Here is a 27087-nt window from a genome sequence, read left to right as displayed (position 1 = left end):
TTGTAATTGCAATTTATCTTCCAGTATTGCTTTTTATCCTACAGTTTGCTCAGGGCAGCCTGAGTCGGGTGAATCTCCACCAGATTTGGACCTGGGTCAGGGTTTCAGCACAATGTGTGGTGTCAGGCCTGGAAGACACAATCCTTGTACTTCCAACACCCATCCAAGAACCAGTTGCTGGTTTATTTACATTTTTAAAATCAAACCCTCCTTCTCCAGTGAGGAGCAGCAGAAATGCCACTGGACTGCAGTTTGGAATTAAGTGGTTAATTACTGCCATTTTTTTACACAGACTTCATGAAAAGTTCTTCCTTTTACAGTATATAATACATATATATATGTATATCTTCTATATATGTTTGTGTATATATATTTATATATAATGTATATTATATTTTTATATATTTATATATCATGTATTTTATATGTTTTACATATATGTGTGTATATATATATGTATGTATTTATATTTTTATATATATTTGGGTTGGGGTTTTTTTTCAGTGAATTGGTTCAGGTCTCATTTACAGTAAGAGTCTCTAACTCACCAAACTTTTGGTTTCCATTTTAATTTGAATCAAGCAGTGATATTTTGGCTTTCTATGTTGATCCTTCAGTAACATTTCCAGCATAAGATAATTAGGGATTTTTTTTTGAAACTATATTTGTGTTTCTTAGGCAGTTCTGTTATCCATGAATTGACCAGGATACCAGAATGTACATTTTTGACCAGGGCAGCAGCAGGAATCCTGCTCTCCTGAGCTTTACTACTTCTTTCTACCCCCAGACTTACATCAATTCTACTCCTTTGATCAGGGAGAATTTGTCATTTGATAACTGAATTATAGGCACTAATTGCCTTTTATTAATGTGACCATTTTGAAATTATTTCCCTGAAGTTACCAAGCCCTGTAAAAAAAAAAAAAAATTCTTTCTCTTTTTAGCTTGAAATTTCCAGATTTTCCCAAGCTTTTCCCAAGCTTTTCCAATGGGCATCTCTAAAAAAGTCAGTTCATGGATCCCAAGGCAGCTCTGCAGCCACTCACAGACCACCTGTGTCACTCTACCCACGCTCCTGTCCTGTACAGGAATTTTTTCCCTGTATTTTCTTTTAACTTTTGCCCTGTTACTCTCAGTATTCCGCTGTGAAAAATGCTAAATTATTTCCTGAACGTGCAGTTGGATTCTTTCCATGGTGATCCCTGCCCTTTTAAAGGATGAGTCCTGACACCTGTGGGAGAAAATGGTCACGAAATCACCCAACCAACTTTTTAAAGCCTTTTGCAGTGCCTGACAAATGCTATTTCCAATTTTCTTGAACGGGAGCTTCGTTCTGAAGCAAGTCCAGGCTCTTCCTGCTGGTTTTTAGAGGGGATTTCCCAACTATTTGTGGTTTGCTTGGGCATTTTTGGCTTGTAGAGATGTGACCTGATATTTATGTTCCACTTAGAAGCATAAAACCCACACCACCTTCTAACCTTAAAAGAGTATTAGAAGACACAAATAAGAGATATAATAAGAGAAATTGAGGAGAATTTCTTCCCCAGGACAGTTTATGGAGCAGTAAAGCATTAGTGGTGCTGTAGATCTGGAGGATCTATAACTGAAATTGGAGGACTTGTCAGTGTTTAAAACCAAAATAACCATAAAGGCACACTCTGTATCACTGTGCTCTGCCTTCCCATTCATCTGCCAGGGATATAAAATCCAAGTATATCTGGAAACATTTTAAAGCCAATGTTTAAACCCGGGGAAGGGAACTGAGGGAAGGAGATAAAAACTATATTGTGTCTCTTTAAGGCCCTGCTGGAGCGCCCTGTGTGGGGCTATAAACCTGAGGAAGATGGACTGCCCTGCCAAGGGGGGTGTTGAGATGGATAATATTCCCTGCAAATGCTGGGGATGTGTGTTCCTGGAAGCAAAGGAAGATCAGGACAGGCTTTATAGATCTGTGTGTGATGACAAACCTCTGTGCTGTGAGGCAATCCCACTCCAACAGGGCTGAGGAAATGCAGTCCCTTCTCTTCCATCATCCCCTTTCCCCTGAGTAGGTGCAGCAGTTTGGCCCAAAAATTGTTATAACCCTCTCAGTAAATTAAGTCACCATCAATGGGGTCAATGTGGGTTTTAAAAGCGAGTTGTTTATTGATAAATTCAGTGTCGAATTCAGGCAGTTCACCCATTGTTCTGTACTCAATGTTTTGCCTCCTTTGTGGGAAGGTGAAATTCCACCATCACCTTCTTGTCGTGGATAACATTGTAAACTAATTGTTTTCAAATAATTACAGAATAGTTTGGGTTGGAAGGGACATTAAAAATTATCCAGTGCCATCCCCTGCCACAGGCAGGGACACCTCCCACTGTCCCAGTTTGCTCCAACCTGACCGTGGACACTCTCAGAGATCCAGGGGCAGCCACAGCTTCTCTGGGCAACCTGGGCCAGGGTCTCACCACCCTCCCAGCCAGGAATTCCTTCCCAATATCCCAGCTAACCCTGCCCTCTGGCACTGGGAAGCCATTCCCTGTGTCCTGTCCCTCCAGGCCTTGTCCCCAGTCCCTCCCCAGCTCTCCTGGAGCCCCTTTAGGCACTGGAAGATACAAAGTAATACAGATCACACATTCCCCCTTCTTTTCCTTAGGAGGATGTGTGTACTACTGAAATAATAATTCAGTGTGTAGTACTGAAATAATAATTATTAATTCTGTTGGAGTTCAGTGCTTGAATGTGAAATTCCTCATCACACAGATCTCTGCGAAAAGGAACGACTGAAATACTGATAATTTCCACTTCTTACTAGAATCTCCTGAATGTGATACACATTTCCCTGGATTCTTTATATGTGAAAATTCCTATTGTAGGAATATACATTTGTCAAGCTAGACCCACTCTAAAGTGGAATCATTTTGTTGTATAGAGAAAGAAATGAGAAAAGCAGCTATTTCTTTCAAACTTCCCTTGCCACTTAGCCTGGCTCCAAAGGCATTTAGGAGCTCCCTTAAGCCCCTGGGTTGCTCCTGTGCATGCATTAGGGAGAGACTTGGTGTAATATGGAACAGACTTGCCATATCATGGACACATTTATGAAGATTGATAACAGCCAGGGCTCTGTGTTAACTTTTATTGTCAAACAGGCGGCGGGAGGAACTGCTTGGGATTGCTTTTGCTCTGATTTATGAAAAGGTTGCTGCATGAAAAAGACATCACATAAACCAGCTCTGCTGGCAGGAGCGTTATAAAATAGGGTTGTAAGTAGAGCAAACAATAACTAACTGTAATTATGTTCATTATTGTCTCTCTCTGAGGTCCCTGAACCTTTCTGGGGGTGGCTGCGCTCGCTCCCACCTTGGCTTTAAAGTGGACTCACCTTTCCCACATGTGGGATGAACAGGATCGAATCCTGCTGCTTTCTGGAGGCAGCACCCCCAAAAGAGACCTTTTTTTGTTTGTGCCATGGCATGGAAGAGGTTTAAAGTATTTATTTAAATTACACCTGTTTGCAGAATGCCAAGAAGAGGGGCAGGAAAAGGCCTGTAGAAAAAAACACTGTTCCTCTTACAATTTCCATCACTGATGCATTTTCCCCTAAATTATCACTCTCCTCCTGCAAGGATTATTCCACACTGTGTTGTATTTAGACCCCTCAAAAACAGAACCAAATATCCCAGCAGGATGGCAAAGATCACCAGTTTTCCTGTGCAGATGGCAAGAGGATTCACTTTCTTCCTCTCAGCCTGGTCCCATCCTTTGTAACGAGATGAGCCCCAGCAGCAGCAGAGTTGAATTCTTCAGTCAGCAGCAATTAGCAGGAAAACTTTAGTGAGAACCAGCTGAAATCAAGGGGGGCACGACCTAACTGGGAGAAATTGCAGTGGTTAATCTAAAGTTTGTCAAACTTGAGCTGCTTTAACTTGAAAGCAGCGCTCTCCCAAACTACCTGGAGCCCTTGGCAAAAGGAATAGGGACTTGAAAATCATCTGTGCTGAGGTTATAAAACACAAGGCATCAGAATGACTTGCCTGGAATCAGAGTGAAGCTCCATTAAATAGCCCAGTGTCTAATTAATACTGCCAGAACACAGAGTGTGAGGAGAGACCTTTGGAAGATCTTTGTGAGCTGGCAGAGAAGTTTCCCTGCAATCCCCTCTGCCTGCTGGTGTTAAACTGCTCTCCAGGTACCCCCACGGAATCATGGAATGGTTTGGCTTGGAAGGGACCTTAAAGATCATCCAGTGCCACCCCCTGCCATGGGCAGGGACACCTTCCACTAGCCCAGGTTGCTCCAGCCTGGCCTTGGACACTTCCAGGGATCCAGGGGCAGCCACAGCTTCTCTGGGAAATCCATTCCAGCCCCTCCTCACCCTCCCAGTTAGGAATTCCTTCCCAATATCCCACCTAACCCTGCCCTCTGGCACTGGGAAGCCATTCCCTGTGTCCTGTCCCTCCCTGCCTTGTCCCCAGTCCCTCTCCAGCTCTCCTGGAGCCCCTTTAGGCCCTGCAAGGGGCTCTCAGCTCTCCCTGGAGCCTTCTCTTCTCCAGGGGAACATTCCCAGCTCTCCCAGCCTGGCTCCAGAGCAGAGGGAATCCAGCCCTTGGAACATCCTCTCCATCCTGTCTTTTCACAGTCCGAGGAAAATATTCAGTGGTGATGTTCCAGCAGTGAAAAATTATGATGTGAAAAATAATTTGAAAAGAACGAAAGCAATGAAAAAATATGAATATTGTGATTTACAGCTCATCTCTCTGAGTCAGTTCACGATTCTTTCGTGGTCAGAGGTGCATTTTCCCTGCTAATACTCTGAAAAGGACCTTGAGGTCATTATGTTTTAATATTTCTATGACACATGGTACAAGCACATTAAAACCAAGATATGTTACAGCAAGGTCCAGTACCCACTTATTATCAGCGTGTTCTCAGGGTGATTATTGCTCTTTGTTGTATTTGATGACACTTTATTGTTGTTGCAGCCCTACTGATTGTATTTTATGAAAAGGGTGGCTCATCCTCATTCCAGTCTGGGATCTAGAGAAGCACATGTGACCTTTGTGGCTTATCACAGTGAACCCAAACCTTTTTTTTTTGTTAAATAACTCCATGCCCAAATGAAAAATTGGCATTTATTCCACCATCTCTTAAGATTACAACCTTCAGTCCCCTCAAATAATCATCACCCACTGCTGATTGCTTTCTCTGGATGCCACTTCTGCTCATAATATCTCTTATTTTTGTGGTCAGTAAACAGGGCTTTGGGCCTTTTATAGCTGGAGAAGATAGTTAAACATATATATTGCTCTAGAGAGTAATATTTGGATAATAATGTGCCACAAGTTACTGTCTTTGTGCTGAGTGGGGTAGTTGACCTTTGCTGTAGATGAGAAACGTGTCTCCTTGTTAAAACACGTTATTTAGCACCTTTATAAAGGGAAAACTGGCTGTTTTTTTTTCTTTTAGTGCAGTAGCTGAAGGTGCTGTGAAGGTTTTATGGCCACAGTTTTGGGCTGATGGTGTTACTCAGGCGTTTCCAAAGCCTGCAGTGAGTTGTAGCTCTTGGGAGATAAGTGGCAGCAATAAATCTAGAACGTGGTTCTCTCCCAGGGGGTTGGTTTATGCTGCTTATTTGGTGGGGTTTTTTGGGTCTGTCTGTGTTCTTTACACACACAGTGATGTAACATTGCTGTGGAAAATTTAATGTGGGGACAGGGGATAAAATTACCATGGATAATTTAAGTGGATGGAACCGTATATTTCTGGTGCCTTCCTATAGAAGCGGGTTTTTAAACTGTTGCAGGATTAATCTTTCCTTTAAAAATTAGACACATTACATTGTATTTTAGTATAGTTTGTAATGGTAGTTAATATATCCAAGCAGTCCTGGAACTGAATCTGTGAGAAATGTCAGCCAGAGCATCCAGTCAGCTTTTCCAAAGCCTGGATCTGCCTCCCCATGAGCTGGAACTGGAGCTGAGGGGAGACCATTGATTCCCCTGCTTGCACCTAAACCTTCAGAAAACCCCCCCAAAAATCCTTTTAGTGTTTAATAGTAATGTTTAATAGTAAGAAAGGACAGCACGTGGTGATCTTTGACTCGTGTTCCCACAAACAGCTGAGCCAGTGGAATCCTGCCAGGCTTCATTAACTTAATTTTTTTTTTGGCTGGAGTAATGAGGCCAAGCACATGAAAACTCCCCAAAATAATTTGTGGTCTGGATTTACATTTTTGAGGCTGGAAAGGCGAGCGTTGGGATGCTGGTCATGTTTGCCTGGGATTGGAGGGGTTTGCTCCATCCAGACAGAGCAGATTGGACTCTGGTGCTGGGATTGGTTTGGGCTGGATGTGTCTGAGAGGATCATTCTTTGTCTCTGAACCTGCCAAGCTGGGTTTGATCAGTGCAAGACCAAGTTATTTCTATGTATATAATATATATACATATATATATGTCATATATTCCCCTGCTCCTTCCAGAGTTTCTTCTAATTAAAGATTGGAGTTGCTATATTATCTTTTCCACGCTGTAGAAGTGTCCATGCCCCTGTTAGAAGTAATTTGTATCATTATCATCCGTGTGATTGTTTATTTTAGGATCCTGCTATTCCATTAAAAACTCTCCCTCGAGCTAAAAAGAAACGTGCATCCTAAATTTGGGTAATTCCAACACGCAGCTGCAGGGACCAGCTGTGTGTGAGGTACATTTGTGGGATAATTGTTGGTGTATTTGGTGGTTTAAGGTTTTTTTTTTATTTTATTTTATTTTATTTTTCCTCGGGGAGGGGAGTTTTATAAACAAATGGTGGTTTGGGATAATGGAGGTCAATTCATATCAATTTAAATGAAAGTGTTCAAGCTGATTTTGTCTGTCAGGGTTGGTGGGAATCTTGTCTTCTTTTCATGGCTTGCTCCTCAAGCTCTTTGGAGTGGTCAGAGATGTCCTGAGATTGCTGGGCAACAGCTGGGAGTGGGTTTTTTAGGAACACTGTGAAAATGAAGGAATTATGCAGTAATACCGTTTTACCTGCAAACAAGTAGTGGAGTGGGGCTTTCCTGAGCCAGAAATTGCAGTTTTGGTTATAACCTCGTGATGGACTCCTCAAACCTTACTCTCTAATTATCTTCTGAACCCAAATGTGCTTGGGATGAGCCCAATATCCTCCAGCACCGAGTACCAGCCTCTCATTAGCTGTTGTTTGGAAAAGATTTGAATAATTTTTTCATTGTCAATCTGCCAGAAAAACTCTCTGGCTGCCCCTCTCCTGGAATTTCACAGATCCATCTCGTGTTCGCTCGTGGTTGTCCTTCCCAAGGCCGAAGAGATCCAGTCCTAATGCAGTGTCCTAAGAGCCTGAAGATTTACCTTGGCAACTTGGTCCTTGGTCAAATTAGGATTCACAGCCAGGAAATCTTTTCCTGATCCTCATCCTGCTGTCTCCCTCTTGTAAGCCCCAGCACAAGGAAGGGCTTAAGAAAATGGACATGCAAATGTGGGATTGCTCAGTCTGAATGGTTTGGGTTGGAAAGGACATTAAGGATCGTGTCATTCCACCCCCTACCATGGGCAGGGACACCTTCCTCTATCCCAGGTTGCTCCAGCCTGCCCTTGGACACTCCCAGGGATCCAGGGGCAGCCACAGCTTCTCTGGGAAATCCATTCCAGCCCCTCCCCACCCTCCCAGCCAGCAATTCCTTCCCAATATCCCTCTGGCAGTGGGAAGCCATTCTCCCTTGTCCTGTCCCTCCATCCCTTGCCCCAAGTCCCTCTCCAGCTTCTTGAAGTTCCATTTGCATTTATTTGCTTTGCCAGAATCAAGATCATCGCTTCTCTCTGGGAACCTCAGAGGTTCTCCTTCCTCCCCTCCTGCAGGAAATAAATTCTTGCAACACAAGAAATTGTTTCCATTTTGCTTTTGCTAAAAGCTGAGCCGGTATCTGACCACCCCACCAGGTGTTTTTCCAGGTGGGAAACATTCACTGGGTTGAAAGCAAAGCCCTCTCTAAAGGTCAATAGAACTACCTGCCAGTCTTGCTTGCTAAACCAGGCTTTTGTCAACATATTGAACTGGGCTCAGTGCTCCCCAGACATAATTAAATGTCTGTCTTCACGCACTCTGTGTGTGTGAATATGCTGGAATGGGCCTTTCCTCCCCTTCTCAGCTCTGTCCCTAAATTCCAAAGGTCAGGATGTTGGAAGTAGATCTTTATTTGCTTTTAAGAGGGCTGGGTGAGAGATGAAATAAAGGAGAGGATGGCAAACATTTACCTGGGATTCTGTGGGCGCTGGGATTTCGGGAGGAAAAAAAATCTAAAGATGACACGGGGAATATTAACACCGGACTCGATCAAAGGTGTATTTAAACCTCTAAATAAGTCATTTATTTAATATTGCCGCAGAGATTTTGCATTTTCTGCTGTGGAGCAGAAACCACTGTGGTTCTCTGCCATCATCTCATCACGGACTCGTTAGGAAAATTCTTGCTTTTACACCTTTTGGAGGAGTCACACTGCGCGTTCAGGCGTAAATAAAAGCAAGAATCAGCTCTGCAGTGCTTGATCTTTTGCTGGCAGCACTTCCCACACGGTGGCTGGGAGGGCTCTGTGTGGGCACAGCGTGAGCAGGGACTGGTTTTTGCCATCAGTTGTGGATACCCAGCAATCAGAGCCGTGTTGTTCCTCCCAAAATGATTCCGAGACGAGCAGAAACCGTTTGGTTTGTGCTCTGCGTTTCATAGCGAGTCGTCACCTACTTCATGTGCGAAGAGAGGCTTCAGAAATAATTTAATATAAAGAGTAAATTAATGTAAAAACTAAAAATAATGGCGCAAACAGCGAGAACCTTCATTACCATATTGCCCTTTTGTCTTTTTTTTCTCCTGTTATCTTGTTTTGCAACTATTTTCTCTACGACAAGCCAGGCTTGGAAATTCTGTCGGCGGTGACGCTGCTGGAAGTGGCTCTTTCTGGGGGAGGCAATTTTAAAAAAAAAAAGCAGAACCCACTCAGCAGCACCTTTTTGTGTCGTGATGGAGGGTCCAGCTGCCTGGCTGCTGTTTCAGGTGTGTCACACACACTTCAGCTTTGAGCTGACCTTCTCTCTGGGTCTCCTCAGCTGGAGGAGACGTTTCTCCCTGCAAAAGATCTCAGATCTGGCCTTCCTTGTCCATCTGCTCAGCTAAATCCATCACTGCTTGGGCTGCCAGTGACTGCACTATTGATTTTGTAGTTATTTTCTCCCCCCTGGCCATGAGGAGTGAAATCTTGCCCTGACTGTATCAGGTGAAAGCAGCGCTGAGATTCTTCCTCTCCCAGATCCACAGCATCTCCTTTGGTCCTGCTGCTGGTTTCCCCATCAGTCTTGTCCCACTCAAGTCACACATCTTCACTTTGAAGCCCAGTAGGTCCCATTTCAGCTTCCCTGCTGTTTCCAATTCCCGATGTACTTTCTTCCTGAAGGACTTGTGATGCCACCTTCTATCCCTGACTCATCCCCTTTTCAAACTGCCCAGAGAAACTGTGACAGCCCCATCCCTGGAAGTGTCCAAGACCGGGTTGGACAGGGCTTGGAGCAGCCTGGGATAGTGGAAGGTGTCCCTGCCCATGGCAGGGGTGGCACTGGATTGTCTTGAAGGTCCCTTCCAACCCAACCCAACCCATTCTGTGATTCTGTGATCAAGTAATTCCACGTTTTCATGTGTAAAGTTGTGCACATCCTTAGACCCTTTTCTTGGGCTTTCACCCTTTCACTCTTTCTCAGAAGGAATTTCTACTAGATGTAGACAGTGTTAATTGATTAAATTCCTAGAAACCCCTCTGAAAATCCTCTTGGCTGCTCAAAAAGCACTTGTAAACAATTACACTTCACGAGCTGCCTGTTGTGAGGGTGGGGATTTACCTCAGTTTCCTTTCGTTTCACCATCTGTTTGCATCAGTTTGTTCTTCCTTATCTTTGTGTGCGTTATAAGAACATTGAGAAAAGAAACATCTTCCTTCTTTCTTTTGCTTTTTATTTTGTATTCTGCCAGCACTGCTGGGGTCTCCTCTCCTACATCAGTAGGACTAAATAAACCAGGTCAGGACATCACCTCCAGCACCCTCCTGTGCCGGTGCACTTGGGGCTAATTGGTAGCACGTTCATTTGCAGGGTTTTGTTTCAGAACTAAGACTTCCCTGGGCACGACCACGTGCTGGGGACCATCCCCAGATTGTGGTTTGGATGTGCTGAGAGCTGCCTGTTTGGAGGGGAGGGCAGGATTTGGCCTCGAAGAGCTGCAGGTTGTGCTGTTGTTTTGGACCCAGAGGATCCGTGTGGTCTCTTTTATTTAGTACTACAGAGGTAGCCCGAGATGCCGGGGGTTACACAAATAAAATCAGATGCCTTTGATAGGTGTCAGCATTTTAATGAGGAATTAAATTAAGCCCTGGGTGCTCTGCCCATCTAATGGCACTATTTTTCCCTCGCACGCTGCTTTTTTGTCGCTGTTTCCCCCCCCTCCCCATATTTTACGACAATTGCCTCAAGCCCTGATCTGGTGGGATTGTGCCAGATACCTGCACAGCTGGAAGCTCATCAGCCATTCAGATTCCTTCAGTCAGGATGTCAGTTTTATCACAAAACTCGCAAAGCTCACCGTGGTGATTTCCAATTTCCTCTTTAGTAGACATTTTGTTTGAATGCCATGAAGGGGCTCCTTCCCCGGAGCCCCCAGGAGCACAATAAGCTATGCTCTTTGAGAAGAGCCCAGATGACTACAAAGTTCCCTTCATTAAATTTTCTTTTCATGCTTTAGCATAGAATATTTCTTTTTTTAAGGCTTCTCTCCCTCTCTCTGGTTTTCTTTTGTGTTTTCATCTTATTACCTTTATGAGGTTGTGTGATGCATCAGCTCGATGGGAAAGGGGGGCGTGGGGCTCCCTCAGAGGAGGTTTATTCCAGCACACAGGAATATTTGAGGTGCTTGAGGAGCAGCTGGGGAAGGGGGAGCAGATCAAGTAATTGTAAACTTAATAAAAACACGTCGTTCCTAACGTGCCATGTGGCTCAGGCTGCTGCTCATATTGACTTTTGCTTTCAGATTTCGGGTGTGTTGATTCTGTGAAGGAGTTATTGAGTTGCACTGAGTGGTGATGGAAATCTGTCAGCCTTCCCTGGCACTCCTGCTGCACTCCCACACTTCGTCTTTTCCTTCAGTTTAGTTGTGAAATCCCCAAGCAATTAAACAAATAAATACAGTCGTGGGGCAGAATCTTATTTATTGACAGCGACTTTTTACCCGGTCAGATAGTGGTTGGATGAGGGGAAACGGTTTTAAACTGAAAGAGGGGAGATTTAGATTAGATATTAGGGAGAAATTCCTGGCTGGGAGGGTGGGGAGGCCCCGGCCCAGGTTGCCCAGAGAAGCTGTGGCTGCCCCTGGATCCCTGGAAGTGTCCAAGGCCAGGTTGGAGCAAGCTGGGATAGTGGAACTCCCTGCCCATGGCAGAGGGTGGAATGAGATGCTCTTTAAGGTCCCTTCTAACCCAAACCATCCTGTGATTCTGTGATGACACTTTCCCTGCCACATGTCCCAAAATACAGATCTCCCTCTCTCAGGACATGGGATAGTTCAGGGAGAGGAATTCCTGCTCCAGGCAGGGTCAGCTCTGGCACCAGACCCAGTTTCTTTATTGGGTATTTAAAACCTCCACATTTTACAATAGATCCCACATAATTTCTGGGTTTGCACTGTTTGCCTTTTCTTACAGGCTTTTTCTTCAGTCAAACCCCACACACCCTTAAATGCTTCTATAAAATGACCCTTAGTCATAGAACCACCCAATGGTTTGGGTTGGAAGGGACCTTAAAGATCATCTCATTCCACCCCCTGCCATGGGCAGGGACAACTTTCACTATCCCAGGTTGCTCCAAGCCCCGTCCAGCTTGGCCTTGGACACTTCCAGGGATCCAGGGGCAGCCACAGCTTCTCTGGGCAACCTGGGCCAGGATGTCCTCACCCTCATAGAGAACAATTTCTCCCTGATATCCAATCTAAGGATTAATTGATGTAATCATAGGGACTTGAGGAAGTTCCTGTTAGGGAGATATTCCATTCCCCTTTGAGGAGTTTCCCTGGCTTTGGCTGTTTCTGACCATCCACCTGAGAGTCCTGTGATCCATCACCAGTGGGAATCAACGGCAAACCCTGTGGTGGGGTCACCCTAAAGCACGAGGGAACCTTCTTTCCCCAAGGGTTGCTCCAGCAGCACGTGGTTTCTGGCCATCCAATGCCAGGAAATAATCTCATGGAGTGCTTTCCCAAAAGTGCAAGTGGTGCATTAGGGGGGTGTAACAAGCCCAGCTCGGATCGATACGGAGGCGGCGCTCGCCCTCGACGGAGTGATCCAGGAAAATGGGCTGAGCTGACTTGGAAGGAAATGGACTTGCTCACTTTGACTTGCACCAGGTCTGCAGTGCCTGGAAAGGACAGGGATGAGAGCACATTCCCAAAAATCGCCCAGGAAGAGTCACAGCATGAAAACAAGTGACTGAGGGGCAGCAGATGATGTGTCTTAGGGGGCTCTGATATGTTGGCAACGTACAGAATCCATGGAAGCATTCAAGTAAGGGATAATAAGTGGATTTTGGTCACTAGTGAGAAAAAAGCAATTGAAAAAGCTCTTTAACATGGGTTAGAGAGTCTCCCATTGAAATTGCTCTAAACACATCGACAGAACTTATGTAGCAATTGTACAGCAGCTCATTCCCTTCTCACTTCTATGTAAGAAGTCACTTTAAAATCACATGTGAATAAAGGCACAGCAAGGTTTACTCTGGGTATTTTTTGTTAACTCCTGGTTTATTGTACTGGTTTGTCAGTTCAGACCAGGGTTTTGGGTGTTTAAAACGAGCTCTGGTTCAGTTGGGTCTAAATCATCACCACTGGGAGTGTTATGTCTACAGAAAGTCTACGTGGTGCTTCCCCTCTCGTTCTCCGCCCCAGCACAGACCTTGCCATCACCACTGTGTGTGCAGCAGCGTGTGGTTGTACATTCTGATGCCTCCCAGGCTTTTGAAGTGCGTGCTGGTATCAGCAGAGGGGGGATTAAGGGAAAATCCTCCTCCGTAAGAGCCGACAGAAGTCTGAACTCGGAGATGGTGCCGTGTGTGAGCACCTGGGAGCGCATTTAAATTCTGCTTTAGGCCTTTCACAGATGTAGGGTAATGAAGGAAAAGAGAAAGGGGGATGTTTTTTATAGGTACATACTGTAAAATCAAGGTGACTTAACATTGCTTTCTTCTAGCAGAACGTCTCGAGTGATTGTCAGGAAGTCACTTCCCCTAAGGAGCAGCGTTTGTGCTTCATGTTTCATTTCCTTATCGTGGTAAAATAGATCTGCCTTGGCCAATCAGCAAAATAAGGCTCAGAATCACAGAATGATTGGGGTTGGAAGGGATCTTAAAGCCCATCCAGTTCCAAACCCCCTGCCATGGGCAGGTTCACCTTCCGTTATTCCGGGTTGATCCAAGCCCTGTCCGACCTGGACTTGAGCACTTCCAAAGAAAGAAATTCTTCCCTGTGAGGGTGGGGAGGCCCTGGCCCAGGTTGCCCAGAGAAGCTGTGGCTGCCCCTGGATCCCTGGAAGTGTCCAAGGCCAGGTTGGACGAGGCTTGGAGCAACCTGGGATAATGTTGGGGTTGGAAGTGGATGATCTTTAATGTCCATTCCGACCCAAACCTGTCTATGAATCTATAATAATACTAATAATAATTTTTAAAAAAAGAGTTATCTCTTTGCTGAAATCCTTTTGAGCAGGAAGCCCTGAAGTTCTTTTCTCTGTTCCCCAGGAGATACGAGTCTCACCCCATCTGTGCTGACCTGCAGGATAAAATCCTCCAGTGTTACCGACAACACGCTCGGGAGACCCTGAGCTGCTCTGCCCTGGCCAACCAGTACCTGCGCTGTGTCAACCACGCCAAACAGGTGAGCTGGGCACTGGAGAAACAGGGAATGGTGGAGAGAAGGATTATAAGCATTTCCCAGCCTGTGTGTTCCCACAAACTCCGTGGAGACCGCTTGGACTTCGTTGAGCTGCTCAGGTTTCCATCCCTTCCCTTGGGAAGCTGTTGTTTGGTTGCAGGAGCTGGTGCTGTTGGCAGATGTTTCCTGCTACCTGCAGTTTTAGCAGTAAAAACAAGGGGGGTTAAACTACGTGGTACTGGTTGTGAGAAATTAATGGATGTCTGAGAGATGGGTCACCAGTTGGAATTCTTCCTTTCTCCTGTTTTATGTTTTCCAAGGGTCTGATACTGCCCTTTACCTGGTCTTGGCCTCCTCTGTTCCATCTTTTTAGGGCATGCAGATTAAAACCTTTATGTTTTATTAGTGCAACATAAAGGAAGTGATAGCAATATGCACACAATATATTAAAAAGAAGCAAAAATTTTGTCGTGGTTTGAGACCCCCAAAAATCCAATTTCCAAGTCCAAGTCCCCCCCTCCCACAACTCACCCCAGTGTGAGAGGGGTTTTCCAGACACAACACAAGACTCAATATGGGGATAAGGGAATTATATTACAATTATTACACAAATAAATATTATAATACATTATATACACAATCCTAACTACCTCTCCTATGGTAAAGCAATATTTACATTGGATCAGGTCTCTTCTCCCTCCAATAAAAGTCCAGAAGGGAAGAAGGAAAAGATCCTTCTTTTAGATTTAGATTTACTATTTAGATTTCTAAATACTCTTCTTTTTCCCCAGCTTGCATCTCTCAAACACAGAGATGCATGTGTTGACCTCAGCCGTGTTCTCAAACAAGGCAGTTGGAAAAGTGCTCGCAGAGCATATGCAGGATGTGTAAAAAGGGCTTAAAGAAGTCTGTTGATCTTTATTCCTGCTAAAACCTGTGAGTTAATATTTGAAGACGTGCAGACACACGTTCTAATGTGTCAGCAGAGACCCAGGGAGCACGGGCTGGTGTTTGAGCCTGGTAAGAATTGTCATTGGACTTGATTCTGCCCGTGCGGAAAAGCAGCGAGGCTTTGGCTGGGGTGGTTCTCCGTGACCTCTCTGCTGTCCCACTGCTGCAGTCCTGCATTCCTGGCAAAAAGGATTCCCAAATTCCTGCTGGAGTTGAACACTGCTCGTGTTCTGGTGGTGTCCGAGGCGTGGGAGGAGGCAGCGGTGGTGGGGAAGTGCCAAAGCTGTTCCTCAGCCAGGGAGGTCACCCTGTCCTGTTCAAAGTCACCTCCTTTACTAAATCCTTGGGGATATTTGTTGTCCCATCCCTGGAAGTGTCCAAGGCCAGGTTGGATAAGGCTTGGAGCAACCTGGTTTAGTGGAAGGTGTCCCTGCCCGTGGCGGGGGGTGGGACTGGATGGGTTTTTGTTCTCATCCAACCCAAACCATTCTGGGATCCTATTCCCGCCCATTTTTTAATGCACCAGGCTCCTTTTTTTTTAGGGAAAAGGCCAGTGTATAATATTAGAATCATGGAATCACTTAGGTTGGAAAATATCCCTGAGACCATCGAGTCCAGCCATTCCTCCAGCACTGCCAAGGCCACCACTGACCCCTGTCCCCAAGTGCCACATCCACACTTTCAGATCCCTCCAGGGGTGGGGACTCCACCCTGCCCTGGGCAGCTTGTTCCAATGCCTGACCACCCTTTCCATGAAGAACTATTCCCTAATATCCAATCTAAACCTCTCCTGGCCCAACTTGGGGCCATTTCCTGGTGTCACCTGTTACTATATATCAGGTTCTTATGTGGTGGATTAGATTTTCACTGAGTTTTCCAGGATCTGCAACACTTAATTGCCTGCATTTATAATTTTGTATCGTTTCTTTTAAAGTAACTAAAAGAAATTGGATTAATTACTGATACATGTTTAAGCTCTTAACTAGAGTTTGTATCTGATAGGAATTTTCTTCAGAAGGCTGTGATGAGGGGGAATTAATTCACGTTCAGGAGGTGCAGGAAAAGGAAACTGCATAAATATGAGCATTAGGTTTTTGAACCCTTCCAAACACCTTTCTTGTTGAAGATCTTTAAGCAAGCCTGTCAAGTAGTTAAAAGTGTTTCCTAAATGTTTCTTATTCTGTTTCACACGTGCTTCAAGATGAGAATTGAGAGGGTTTCTCTTATGATAACAGAGAAGGAGAAGCCTTTTGTGATGGAAATATTTGCAAGCAGGAGCAATTGTTTTTCATAATAAGCATCATTCCTCTCTGGCTCATCCTCCCCGTGCTGCAGCTGTAATTGTAATTATTTTCACTCTGTTTGCCCACAAGTCCGGGCAGTTACTTGGAAAATAATTCCTGAGCACTGTTATAAAATACTTCAAAATTACCTTCTCTTGGTTGGGAGCCAGGGGAGGGGGATAAATTGCAGGTTCAGAAATGAAAAAGTTAACTGGCGCTGGCTTACAAGAAACAAAGGAAGAGGAAAATTTGCTAGAGGGAATAGAGGAAGATATTGAAAACCAAATAAGTTACTAATCCGATTTCCTGGCGGTGAGTCTGGGCACTTGTGCTCAGGCTGAGCACACTCTGTGCTTTTCATAAATTGAATTTATTGACTCCTCTTTCTTCCCTATCTTGCTTATAATTATCTCCCCCTTCTCTTCTGTGTGCTCCTTATTTCTCATCCTGTCTGTAATCTCATGTCTCTATCTGTCCTTTTCTCCCCTTCTTAGAAAAGCCCAGAGAGTTGTTAATTCAGGGGAGTTTGACACATTGTTGTATCTTCCCTTGAAATCTTTTCCCAAAGTCATGAGAAGCCAGCGAGATGAATTAAACTCCATTATTAATGTTTGCATTTTATTATAATAGTAATGGAGAGGAAAACTCACCTAATGGAGCCATTAAGGGGAAGATATTAGGATTGTATGTGGCATTTATTTGTGCTGCCAGGGCTGAATTATCTCCACCCAGACCAGTCACTGCACTAATATGGACCATCCAGGGGCATTTTAATCACTTATCCCAGTTTTCCAGCCACTGATATGGACAATGTGGCTGTTCAAATACACATTTTATGGTTTGTTTGGGGTTTTTTTTTTAATATTCCCCCACTCTGGGCTACAAGATGTTCTAATTCTTACATAAAAACAAAACTGGTTTATGGTTTAATGAATCTGTGCAATAATTTCCTATAAAACCATTGAATGTCAGAGGGATACAAGTCTCTCTGCAGGCAGGTGAGATTTCAAAATACTTCAAGGAGTGATACCAACAGCTGCTGGTACCTGACAGCCTGGCTAAAAAACATTATCCTTCAGCCTTGTAACCAGTATTTGAATTTTTGGGGTGGAGGGATCCTTTATCATGCACCCTAATCAGAATAAACCCAGGATTTTAGCCTCATCCTCCAATATTTTCAATGGATACCACTTTCCAATCAAGCAGAAAAATACGTGAAATTAGTGTGAGCTGAAATGCCACAAAAAGGCCTTGATTTTTCATGGCCCTCATTTAACACAGCCCTAATTAAAGGAGGTTTATTATGGACCAGGTTCCCTCCACGGTGTTACGAAAAAACCCAAGGAAAATACTTTTAATACATTAATTTGTTAGGTGGTGTTAAATGGCAGGGGTCAGTAAAGAACACTAAACCTTCCCAAAAATATAGATAAAAAAATATATAGATAAAAAATATATAGACACTTGAATCAGCTGTTTGTGGGTCTCCTGTGAGATTTCAAGGTTTAAATTTGGGCTTGTTCCTGACACAAACCCCAGGGATTATCAAATCCCTACCATTTCTAACAAGGGGATTCATAATTCCTGTCTTCCTTGTTTTATGGGTTTGGTAGGGAAGAACAAAGTTTGCCTTTGTCAGTCTTGGAGTCCTGTAGTGAACAGAGATGGTCTCCAGCAGGTCTTTGTGTCTGGCCTGACAGTGTCCTGTTAGATCATGGAATCTTGGAATGGTTTGGGTTGGAAGGGTCCTTTCCAAGTCATCTATTCCAACCCCTTGCCATGGGCAGGGACACCTTCCAGCAGACCAGATTTCCTGTCCCTGGAAGTGTCCAAGGCCAGGTTGGAGCAACCTGGTCTAGTGGAGGGTGTCCCTGCCCATGGCAGGGGGGTTGGAACTAAGGGATCTTTTAGTTCCCTTCCAACCATCCCATGATCTGTGGTTCTCTAATGAACTCCAAGATCCAGGATACATTTCCCCCAGGCTGTACTTGCTGGGAATGGGATTTATCTTATTGTAAGGTCAGATGGTTTAATTTCCTTCACAGCCACAGCACCAGAGCCATGACAGCATGAGGAGGGATGGAAAGGGCTCATTCCTGCCACTCCTCAGGCCTCCAAAATCCCTGCCCTGTCGAGTCCTCAAACAGCTTCGTTCTGCTCCCGTGACCCGTCCCCGTCACAGTGTGTTTGCCCACAATGTTCCTTGTTCTGTATTTTTATTTAAAAGAATTGCAAATCCCAGGAAGGAATGGTAGCCAAACTTCAGGGAATGACTTGGAGTTACTGAACTAAAGTTTCTCCCTCTCTCTTCCCCTCCCCTGTGACCCTTTCTACAGCAGAGCATGCTCGGGAGAGGAGGATAAAGGCACTGTCCAAACCAAGCACAAGACCATCAACTAATTTCAGCAGAAGAGCTTCTTTTTTTTTTTTTTTTTGCCCCAAGAATGATATGACAGCCCATTTGCAGGGCACACCAGTAAAGGGAAGAACTGGAAGAGCCATCTGAAGAGCAGGAGCCATCAGGGCTCAATCAGCGTGACCATTTGAAAAGCCAAGACCTGAATCTTATTACGTCCGAAATCGCGCGTCCGAAGATGCTGTTCCCTCTTAGCAAAGCCCACTTATTGGTGATTGAAGGAAGGGAGAAGAAAAGAACCTTTCACTGACATTAGAAAGGGGAAATATCCTTCAAATGCTGCTGTTTCATTGTGGAATCTCCTCGAACACGACTCGCTGGCAAGGGCAGGGGTTTGTAACTCTTGGAGCGCCGGGACGTGGCGGTTCTTTGCGAGCGACTCGGGGCTTTCCTTGCAGTGTGTGATTGTCAATTGTGCTTTAAATTATTTCACAAATTATGTAACTTAATGAAGCCTCTCTCTCCAGGCCTTCTGCTGGAATGGTGTTAATGATCCAACGCTTCAGGTGTGACAATGGCCTTTATTTACAGGAGGTGGTTCTGTCGTGCTCCTCACTCGTATCAAGAGCTGACAGACTTGCCTCTGTACCAACAATAAATCTATTTTATGCACAAGATTTAGGCTGCAGTCTGTCTCTCTTCCCACCTCTCAGAGGCTGATGGTGTTCCCTCTGCTGTGTCAGTCGTGGTTTTCCAGCAGATGTTGTTGCTGGAGCTTTAAAGCACAGACTTTGGTGCAGGACCAGTCTTGGTCTCGGGAGCGGTGCTTGCACGGGACTTTTTGCCATCACAGCAACCTAAAAGGGATCCCACAGGATGGTGTGTTGTGATTTATCCACCACTTGCCTTCTTGGGAAGTCCTTGTGAATGCAGCACCACAACCTCTTGTTGCCCAGAGAGGTTGTGGACTCCCCATCCCTGGAAGTGTCCAAGGCTGGGTTGGATGTGCTTGGGGCAACCTGGGATAGTGGGAGGTGTCCCTGCCTGTGGCAGGGGGTGGGACTGAGTGGGCTTTAAGGTCCCTACAATCCAAACCATTCTGGGATTCTATGAAAGGACACAGAGCCCCTAAAACAGCAACCCAGCTTCCTGCAAGCATCCAGTTTTTGTTGAGACAACAACTGCCACATTCACTGTACCAAGCAATCTTAGAAATTACTTTTTACACAGCAGTAAAAGTAATAATATCAAAGGACCAACATGGCCAGAGCCTTCTGCTGTTTATTTACCTGTTCTGCTCCTCTAATTGGCTGTGTTGGAACCACATCCTTCTGAACAAGTGCGAGTGCACTTGTGGGTCTCATTTATTATTCATTCAAAACATTACCGGTGACTCTCCTAATTATCAAGATGCTCTGCGAGTGCTGTTTAATTAAGGTTTTATTTTATTTTTTTTTTTTAATGCTACAAAAAGAAGCTGGGCTTTTTATTACGTGTGGAGCAACTGCAATATCAGTAGGAGAGGAGGATCCTGGAGTTCCAATTTCAGGTGCCAGGTAAACTGCTGGAGAGAAGCGATGGGGACACAAGCAGCATGTTTACACGGCGACTTGCTGTAGCGTTTACAGATCAGCTAACTCACAAATTCTTCTCTGCAATGTTCTCTTCTGTAACAGAGAGCCAAGAAGTTGGCAGACCCATTCTTGCCAGACTTAGAATTTGGCAGAGAAACGCAGCACAGAGGAAAAAAGCAGACGTTTTCCAGGCCAGATGATTCTGTAGAACCGGGAGTGTCGGGAAGGAAGGTCTCTGTTGCTGCCAAATGTTTATTGGTTTCCCGTCCTGACAGCCCTGAGCAGTGGCAGTCAGTCCTGCTTGCTTTGTTCCAACTGTGTTTTGGGCTTCACTGGAGATGTTGTGTTCCTTAAACATCCTCTGTGGTGGCGGTGGCGGCGTCTCCAGCACGTGTGGCTGGAGCTGGGGGGGTGCTGGTGGTGGCAGACGGGGTGTGGATGTGAAAACTGTCCGTGCTGTGGCCAACTTCTGCCTTTAAATCACAGCAGCAGTTCTGGGCCCTTCACTTCGAGGCAGACATTGAGGTTCTGGAGCGTGTCCAGAGAAGGGCAGTGAAGCTGGGGAGGAGTGTGGAGAGTCGGTCACAGGAGGAGAGGCTGAGGGAGCTGGGGGGGCTCAGCCTGGAGAAAAGGAGGTTCAGAGGGGACCTTAGTTCACTCTACAAGTCCCTGACAGGAGAGGGGAGCCGAGGGAGGTCAGGCTCTGCTCCCATGGAACAAGGGACAGGATTAGAGGAAATGGCCTCAAGCTGTGCCAGGGGAGATACAGGTTGGACATCAGCAGGAATTTCTCCATGGAAGGGGTTGTCAGGTCTTGGCAGGGGCTGCCCAGGGAGGTGGTGGAGTCCCCACCCCTGGAGGTGTCCAAGGAAGGCCTGGCTGTGGCACTCAGTGCTCTGGGCTGGGGGACAAGGTGGGCATCGGGCACAGGGCGGGCTCTGTGATCTCAGGGATCTTTTCCAACCTCAGTGGTTCTGGGAATGTTTCTGGAGTGAGCTTCAGTTCACCACCTTGTCTGCCTTTGCCACCTCCACCTCTGTGTCCCTGCATCCTTGTCCTTTTGTCTGTCTTTGGCTTCCCCCTCCTCCCCAGTTGCTGGTACCGAAATCTTTAAAATCCTTGCATTTTCTTGTTTGTTTTTTTTTAATATGGAAAACCTGTGGAGTGGCTTCCCAGCTCCTCAAAAATAACCAGCTCTAAGATTGCACACTGCCAGAGTGAGCATTTGAACTCAGCCTGGTGGATGCTGCTCTCAGAAGGGATGATGGGGTTGATATCCCCAGGGATGACAGATGAGGGCACCTGCCCATGGCAGGGAATAATTTCAGATGTTCTCACTGGTCATTCACGAGCTCTGATCAGCTGTAAGCAAAGGGTGGTGTTACCCAGGGGTTTAAATGGAAAAGCAGGATTGTAACAGCTAAATCAAAGCTTTTCATTGTTCTTTGCTCAGCGGCTGTGGAACAAATCACAGAGCTTTCAGTGGTGTCACAATAATCACTGCTCTGCCACTCTCGTGTCGTTTGGCAGCGTTAAGACTCCTTCAGACTCCAGACTCCCTTTCCTCAGGAGTCCTGTGTGTCTGACACACTTCACATCACCTGGCAGAGCTGGCTTTGGGCTTTTTCACCCCATCCCTGCATTACAGTTTTTAGCAGACACTTGGAATTAGCTTTTCCAAGTGGAAATGGCTGTGGGTTGGGATAAATGTTACAGCTCAGCTGGTCACTGCTTTTTCCTCTTCTAGATCCTGTGCCCTTCTTGAGAGGATGTAAAGAGGCAAATGTGGTTTCAGGTGGGGTTACATGTCATCTCTCAAGCTGAGGAGGTGATGGATGGGGGTCTGGGCACCCTGCTCTAGTGGAAGGTGTCCCTGCCCATGGCAGGGGGTTGGAACTGGATGATCTTTAAGGTCCCACCCAACCCAAACCATTCTGTGATTCTATGATCCTTTCCTATCCTTTTTGTTTTCCTTCCCAAAGTAACAAATTCCAGACAATATGCTCTGCAAACAATTCCAGGAGCTTCCTCCCAGCTGTGGAGTTTGGGAAAGGCAAAATGATGATTTCCAATGTTTTCTTTATGTGCACCTTTGCCCCATCCCTGGAATTGTTCAAGGCCTGGCTGGCTGGGGCTTGGAGCAACCTGATCTGGCTGAAGACATCCCTTCCCATGGCAGGGAGGTTGGACCAGATGACCTCGAAAAGTCATCCCAACACAAATTATTCCTGATTCTGTGATCTTTCTCCTCTGTGAGCACCCACAGATCCCAGACCAACACCAGCTGTTGATCACAGCAGGTCCCTCTGACACAGAGCGAGGCCCCCTTTGCTTCCCGAGCAGCAGGAACAGAGAGACTGGAGGGGTGCAAAGTTTCTTGCCCAGCATGTCAAATCTCATTTGCAAGACCCAGAAACCATCAGATGTTTGTCCCACCAGGTGACAACAAACTGCAGCTCCCCTGCCCAGGGTCAATCCTGCTTGATGGAGGAGTGGGCGCTGCCAGATAAAACCAGACGAGGGTTTAGATTTGGGTGTCTTTGCACTTGGAGGCAAACAGCTGCAGGTGGGAATTTTGCAACCTGGTCAGTCCTTAATTTGCACAATTTGTGTTGGCCTGACACTGTTTTGGAAGGTGGCTGAAGACACAGGAGAGGGGATGTGGAAGGAGAGAGCGAGAGAGGGTGTGTGCAAGGCAGGCTCTGTCCTGCAGCCAGGAGAGTCCTTTCTGTGTTCAGCCTCTTCCATCTCTTCCTTGGAAACCCTCTGCAGGTCAGGACCTGCACTAATGACACCAGTTGTGTTCCTGCTTTACACACAGTGACTTCCTGAGGAGCTGGGGGCTGTTTCCAGGGCTCAGCACCCACTGTCACACTGAAGTTCAGGAGAGCAGCGAGTGACTCCCAGACCCATCCCTGGAGAGCCCGAGGCAAGATTCAAGTAAAGGTCTGGAAAATGAAAAGGGAATAAGGTTGGAGAAGTGAAGCACATTGACAGTGATGTTCCAGCTGGGTTTGGCTGGGTGAACACCAGCTCTCTGTTGGAGAGGACTGTCTGTCATCTCAACTCTCCTTCCAGGTTGCTCTCAGCTGCTGCTCCCATCGTGGGGAGAGGTGTCCAACAGGGCCTGGGGGCAAGTCCACCTTTAATTTGATGATCAGCATTCACCAGCCGAGGAGCTGGAGCAGAATCCAGCCCTCCCTGGGGAAGAGGGAGATTCCCTGGCCGTGGTCTGAGAGGACCAAGGTGTGAAGGGGACCTGGGCCTTCAAGCCATTGCTTGAGATTCCCCCAGAACAGGAGGCACCGAGCCAGGGCTGCTCTGCAAGGATTTCAGCTCCATGTGAACAAAGACACCGGGTAATTAGAGAGGTAATTAGTTTGGTAATTACTAAGGTAATTAGTTTGATTCTCTCTCAAGCCAGTAACTGCTGGGAAGAGAAGGCTCAGCCCATGGTGCTGGAGGGAGCACCTCGAATTGCTGCAGCAGCCCCCTGCCAGGTGAGCCCTTCCCCCTCCTGGGTGGGGAGCAGCCTCCTTCACTGCTGAAAACGGGATGGTCTGGAGGAAAAATAACCCTGAAAACGCCGTTTGGCAGAGGTCTTTTGTGCCCAAAAGCTTTTGAGCCACCACCTGGTGACATCCAGAAGTGCTTGTGCCACGGTCAGGGCAAGCCCTGAGGCAGCAGATCCCCCCGTGGTGATGTATTTATTGCAAAGATTTTATATTCCCTTAAGACTGCTGGGGGCACCTTTTGGGTAGAGATGCTCCTTGGGTAACCATTTTAAAGTGTCCCCACTTGGGAGATGAGGTTTGATCCCCTCCTGATTTGATCCCACACACCCCTTCACCCCCAGGCGGGTTCAGCAGAGGCATTTCATGGAATCAGAGAATGGTTTGGGTGGGAAGGGACCTTAAAGACCATCCAGTCCCAACCCCCTGCCATGGGCACCTTCCAGCAGAGGAGGTTGCTCAGAGCCCCAACCCAGCCTTAGAACCATTTCTACCAGCTTGGGGTGCACGTCAGCACCCGGAGGTGAGTTTTTTCTGCTCGTGTGTCACATGAAACCACGGTTATTTTCTGACCACCCTACGCAGGGAAACCATCCCTCCTTCCTGGGCAAGTCCCGTGGGTGGGCAGGGGCAGAGCAGCTGTCCCTGTGATCCCAAAGTGAGGGCTGACAGCACAGATCAAGCTGCAAGTGCTCGTTTGGGAGGCTGGAGCTGCAGGAAGCAGATCGAATTCCCAAGTAAACTGCAAGCTAAGCAGGTTCTTCTCCATGTTCATCTGTTGCTGATATAGAAATAGCAGGGCTGGGAGGGACTTGGCACATCTTGGAGTCCATTTCACTATTTAATAAAAGCTGATATCAAGCAATTCTCATGTTCCTTAAACCAGCTCCTCCTCTTGCAACGTTGTTCACACGTTTATTTAATTGTGGTGCAGGGATTAGATCTGCAAAGGGTTAGTGGGTGAAGTACAGTGAGAGCAAGGACATGATGTGCTGAAGATCCATTAATAGACAGGAACCATTTTTGCCAGACATGAGAATTGAGTGTATCTTTCTTCTATTTCTTATGTCAGGTAGTGAGGGATTTTTTTTCCCCCCCTCTCAGTTTTAATATTATTAACACTTGGGCTGTTTTGAAAAGGTCAAAGTCAGCTTGAATGTCTTCTAATCTGACTCTTCTTAAAAAGCAAGCAAACAAGAAATCCATATCCCACCGTGGCTGCCTTTAAACAGCAGAGCTGGTGTCCTGTAAAGGTGTTTGCAGAGGTGAGGGAGGTCTGGCTGGTGGCCACTGGGTGCTCATGGGCAGGGAAAGGGCTCCTGATATCTTTGTTTTTGCTTAAAGTCCCGCTCCTGGGATCAGATGGACAAATGAAAACCTCTGCTTTTGCCTGAAAAAAATTACCTTTGCAGGGAGAAACCCGTGACCAGGATCCAGCTGCAGCTGCAGGAGCACAGAAAAGGAGCAGAGCACTAGTGTATTTGTGGTTTTACACCGTGGAAGCTGATCCTGTTGCTGTTTTTAAGGAGTGATGTGAAGTGCTGGAGAAGTGCAGAGCACGGGATACACGAGTGAGGCCGGAGCAGGTCGATGGTACCCACTGATTTAGGAGGAAAAATCTCTTTATTTTTAGCATCAAATAGGAGGGAGATCTCCCTGTTCCTTGATCCCGGGAGCAGCGAGGGAATGCTGTGATAAAAACTGTGATAAACACGTGCCTGTGCTCTTTGTTCTTGCAGGTTTGGGGGAAAACTTCCCGGGGGAAAAGCAAGGAATATTCAACAGCCTCCAGGAACACAGGAGCTGCTCGGGAATCCGCTCCGGGCTCTCTGGAGTGGGTAATTCCGGGAAGCCGTGCGTGTTGTGGGATGTGCCCATCGAGCCGAGCGTGGCACAGCCATTCCCTCGGTGCCCCGTGTGTGTTCCCTGAATGGAGAGCGCATCCTTAGGGAGAGCGCATCCTTAGCCGTGACTCACCGGCGCTTCCCGCCCGGCTGGGGGGGATTTTTTTTTCCTTTAAACGGAAGCTTTTTAATCCGGCGTCGTGGCGGCACTTCTGGGGGTTTTGGAGTGTTGGTTGCTGCTGTTACCAAGGAGCCGGAGCGTGTTAAACCCGAGCGCAGCAGCCCCGGTGACTCAGGGCTCCCCGGGGAGCCTCTGCTTTGGGTGGGGTTGCACCTCCCTCCGCCCGGGGTCAGCCTTTTCTGGAGCTTTCGTGTCCTCTCCTTCTGCTGTCCAGCGAGGTCCGAGGTCCCTGCGGGTCTCAGGGGAGGTCTGAGGTTCCTACAGGCCACGAGGAGAGATCTTAGAATCATTAAGGCTGGAAAAGATCTTAAAGAGCATCGGATCCAACCCAGCAGCACCACCGTGTTGGCCTCTAAACCCTGTCCTCGAGTGCCACATCCACACGCTTTGGGGATGCTCTGGGTGGTTGGTCTCGAGAAAAGGGGTCCAGAAGGTTCTCTCACCCCCCTTGTTTCCTCAGCTGAACCAACCAGAGCATCAGGGAATGGCCTGGAGTTGTGTCAGGGGAGGGTTAGGTTGGATTTTAGGAAAAGGTTCTTCCCCTCAGAGGGTGGTGGGGCACTGACCAGGCTCCCCAGGGCACTAGGCACCTCCCAAGACTGCCAGAGCTCAAGGAGCATTTGGACAACACTCTCAGGACAGGGTGGGATTGTTGGGGTGTCTGTGCAGGGCCAGGAGTTGGACTGGATGGTCCTTGTGGGTCCCTCCCAACTCAGGATATTCTGTGATTATTTTTAGTCCACACAAGGGTTGCCAAGGGGGTCACCAAGGCATTTGGGTTGGACATCAGGAAGAGTTTCTTCCTGGAAAGGGTGGTGAGGCCTTGGCAGGGGCTGCCCAGGGAGGTGGTGGAGTCCCCACCCCTGGAGGTGTCCAAGGAGGGCCTGGCCGTGGCACTCAGTGCTCTGGGCTGGGGGACAAGGTGGGCATCGGGCACAGGTGATCTCAGAGGTCTTTTCCAACCTAAACAATAATAATAAATAATAATAATTCTGTGATCAGGGTGTGGGGGTTCTATTTTGAGCATTTCTGTGCCTCTCATTCAGCTTTTTCATGCCTCCATTTCCCCAGCCTGGCAGGAATAACCAGGTTAGGCTGGAAAATGCCCTGTGGGCATTGGAGGAGAGAAGTGTGGGCACGGAATGTTTGATGTACCCACAAAGTGTGCATGGGGAGAGGGTGTCTTTCCTTCTATTTTTGAGTTTTCCTGTGGATGAGCTGAAGCAAGGGGTTGTGTTGGCTCTGTCCTGGAGGCACAGGGTCGCTACCTCCTCCCTGGGACACCCGTGGCTCCTTGGGAAGCTGAAGTGCTTCAGCAGCTCTGCCCTGGAGCTCAGCAGGTGTGGAACAGCAGTGCCCAAATAACCACTTTCCCCAGGCTGATTTAAAAATACCAAAATATCTGTTGTCATGGCTGTCCCTGATGTCCTCTGACTCATGTGCC

General features: G+C 46.7%; 1 protein-coding gene across 7 annotated transcripts in view; it reads left to right on the top strand.

Annotated features, from left to right (window-relative positions):
- CHCHD3 (coiled-coil-helix-coiled-coil-helix domain containing 3) overlaps positions 1 to 19209 on the top strand; it is a 145340-nt gene extending 126131 nt beyond the window's left edge. For 5 of the 7 annotated variants that reach the window (XM_064656603.1, XM_064656600.1, XM_064656604.1 and 2 more), the window contains 2 exons: positions 13810 to 13945; positions 18513 to 19209. In XM_064656603.1, coding sequence (XP_064512673.1) covers positions 13810 to 13945; positions 18513 to 18539 — 163 coding nt within the window. In that variant the 3' untranslated portion in view covers positions 18540 to 19209. The remainder of the gene's footprint in view (positions 1 to 13809; positions 13946 to 18512) is intronic. The other 2 variants (XM_064656602.1, XM_064656599.1) reach the window with 1 other exon arrangement.
- Positions 19210 to 27087: the final 7878 nt, after the last annotated feature.

This window comes from Pseudopipra pipra, chromosome 5 (assembly GCF_036250125.1).
Source record: "Pseudopipra pipra isolate bDixPip1 chromosome 5, bDixPip1.hap1, whole genome shotgun sequence".
Classification (NCBI taxonomy): Eukaryota; Metazoa; Chordata; class Aves; order Passeriformes; family Pipridae; genus Pseudopipra; species Pseudopipra pipra.
This window is presented reverse-complemented; position numbering and strand designations above follow the sequence as displayed.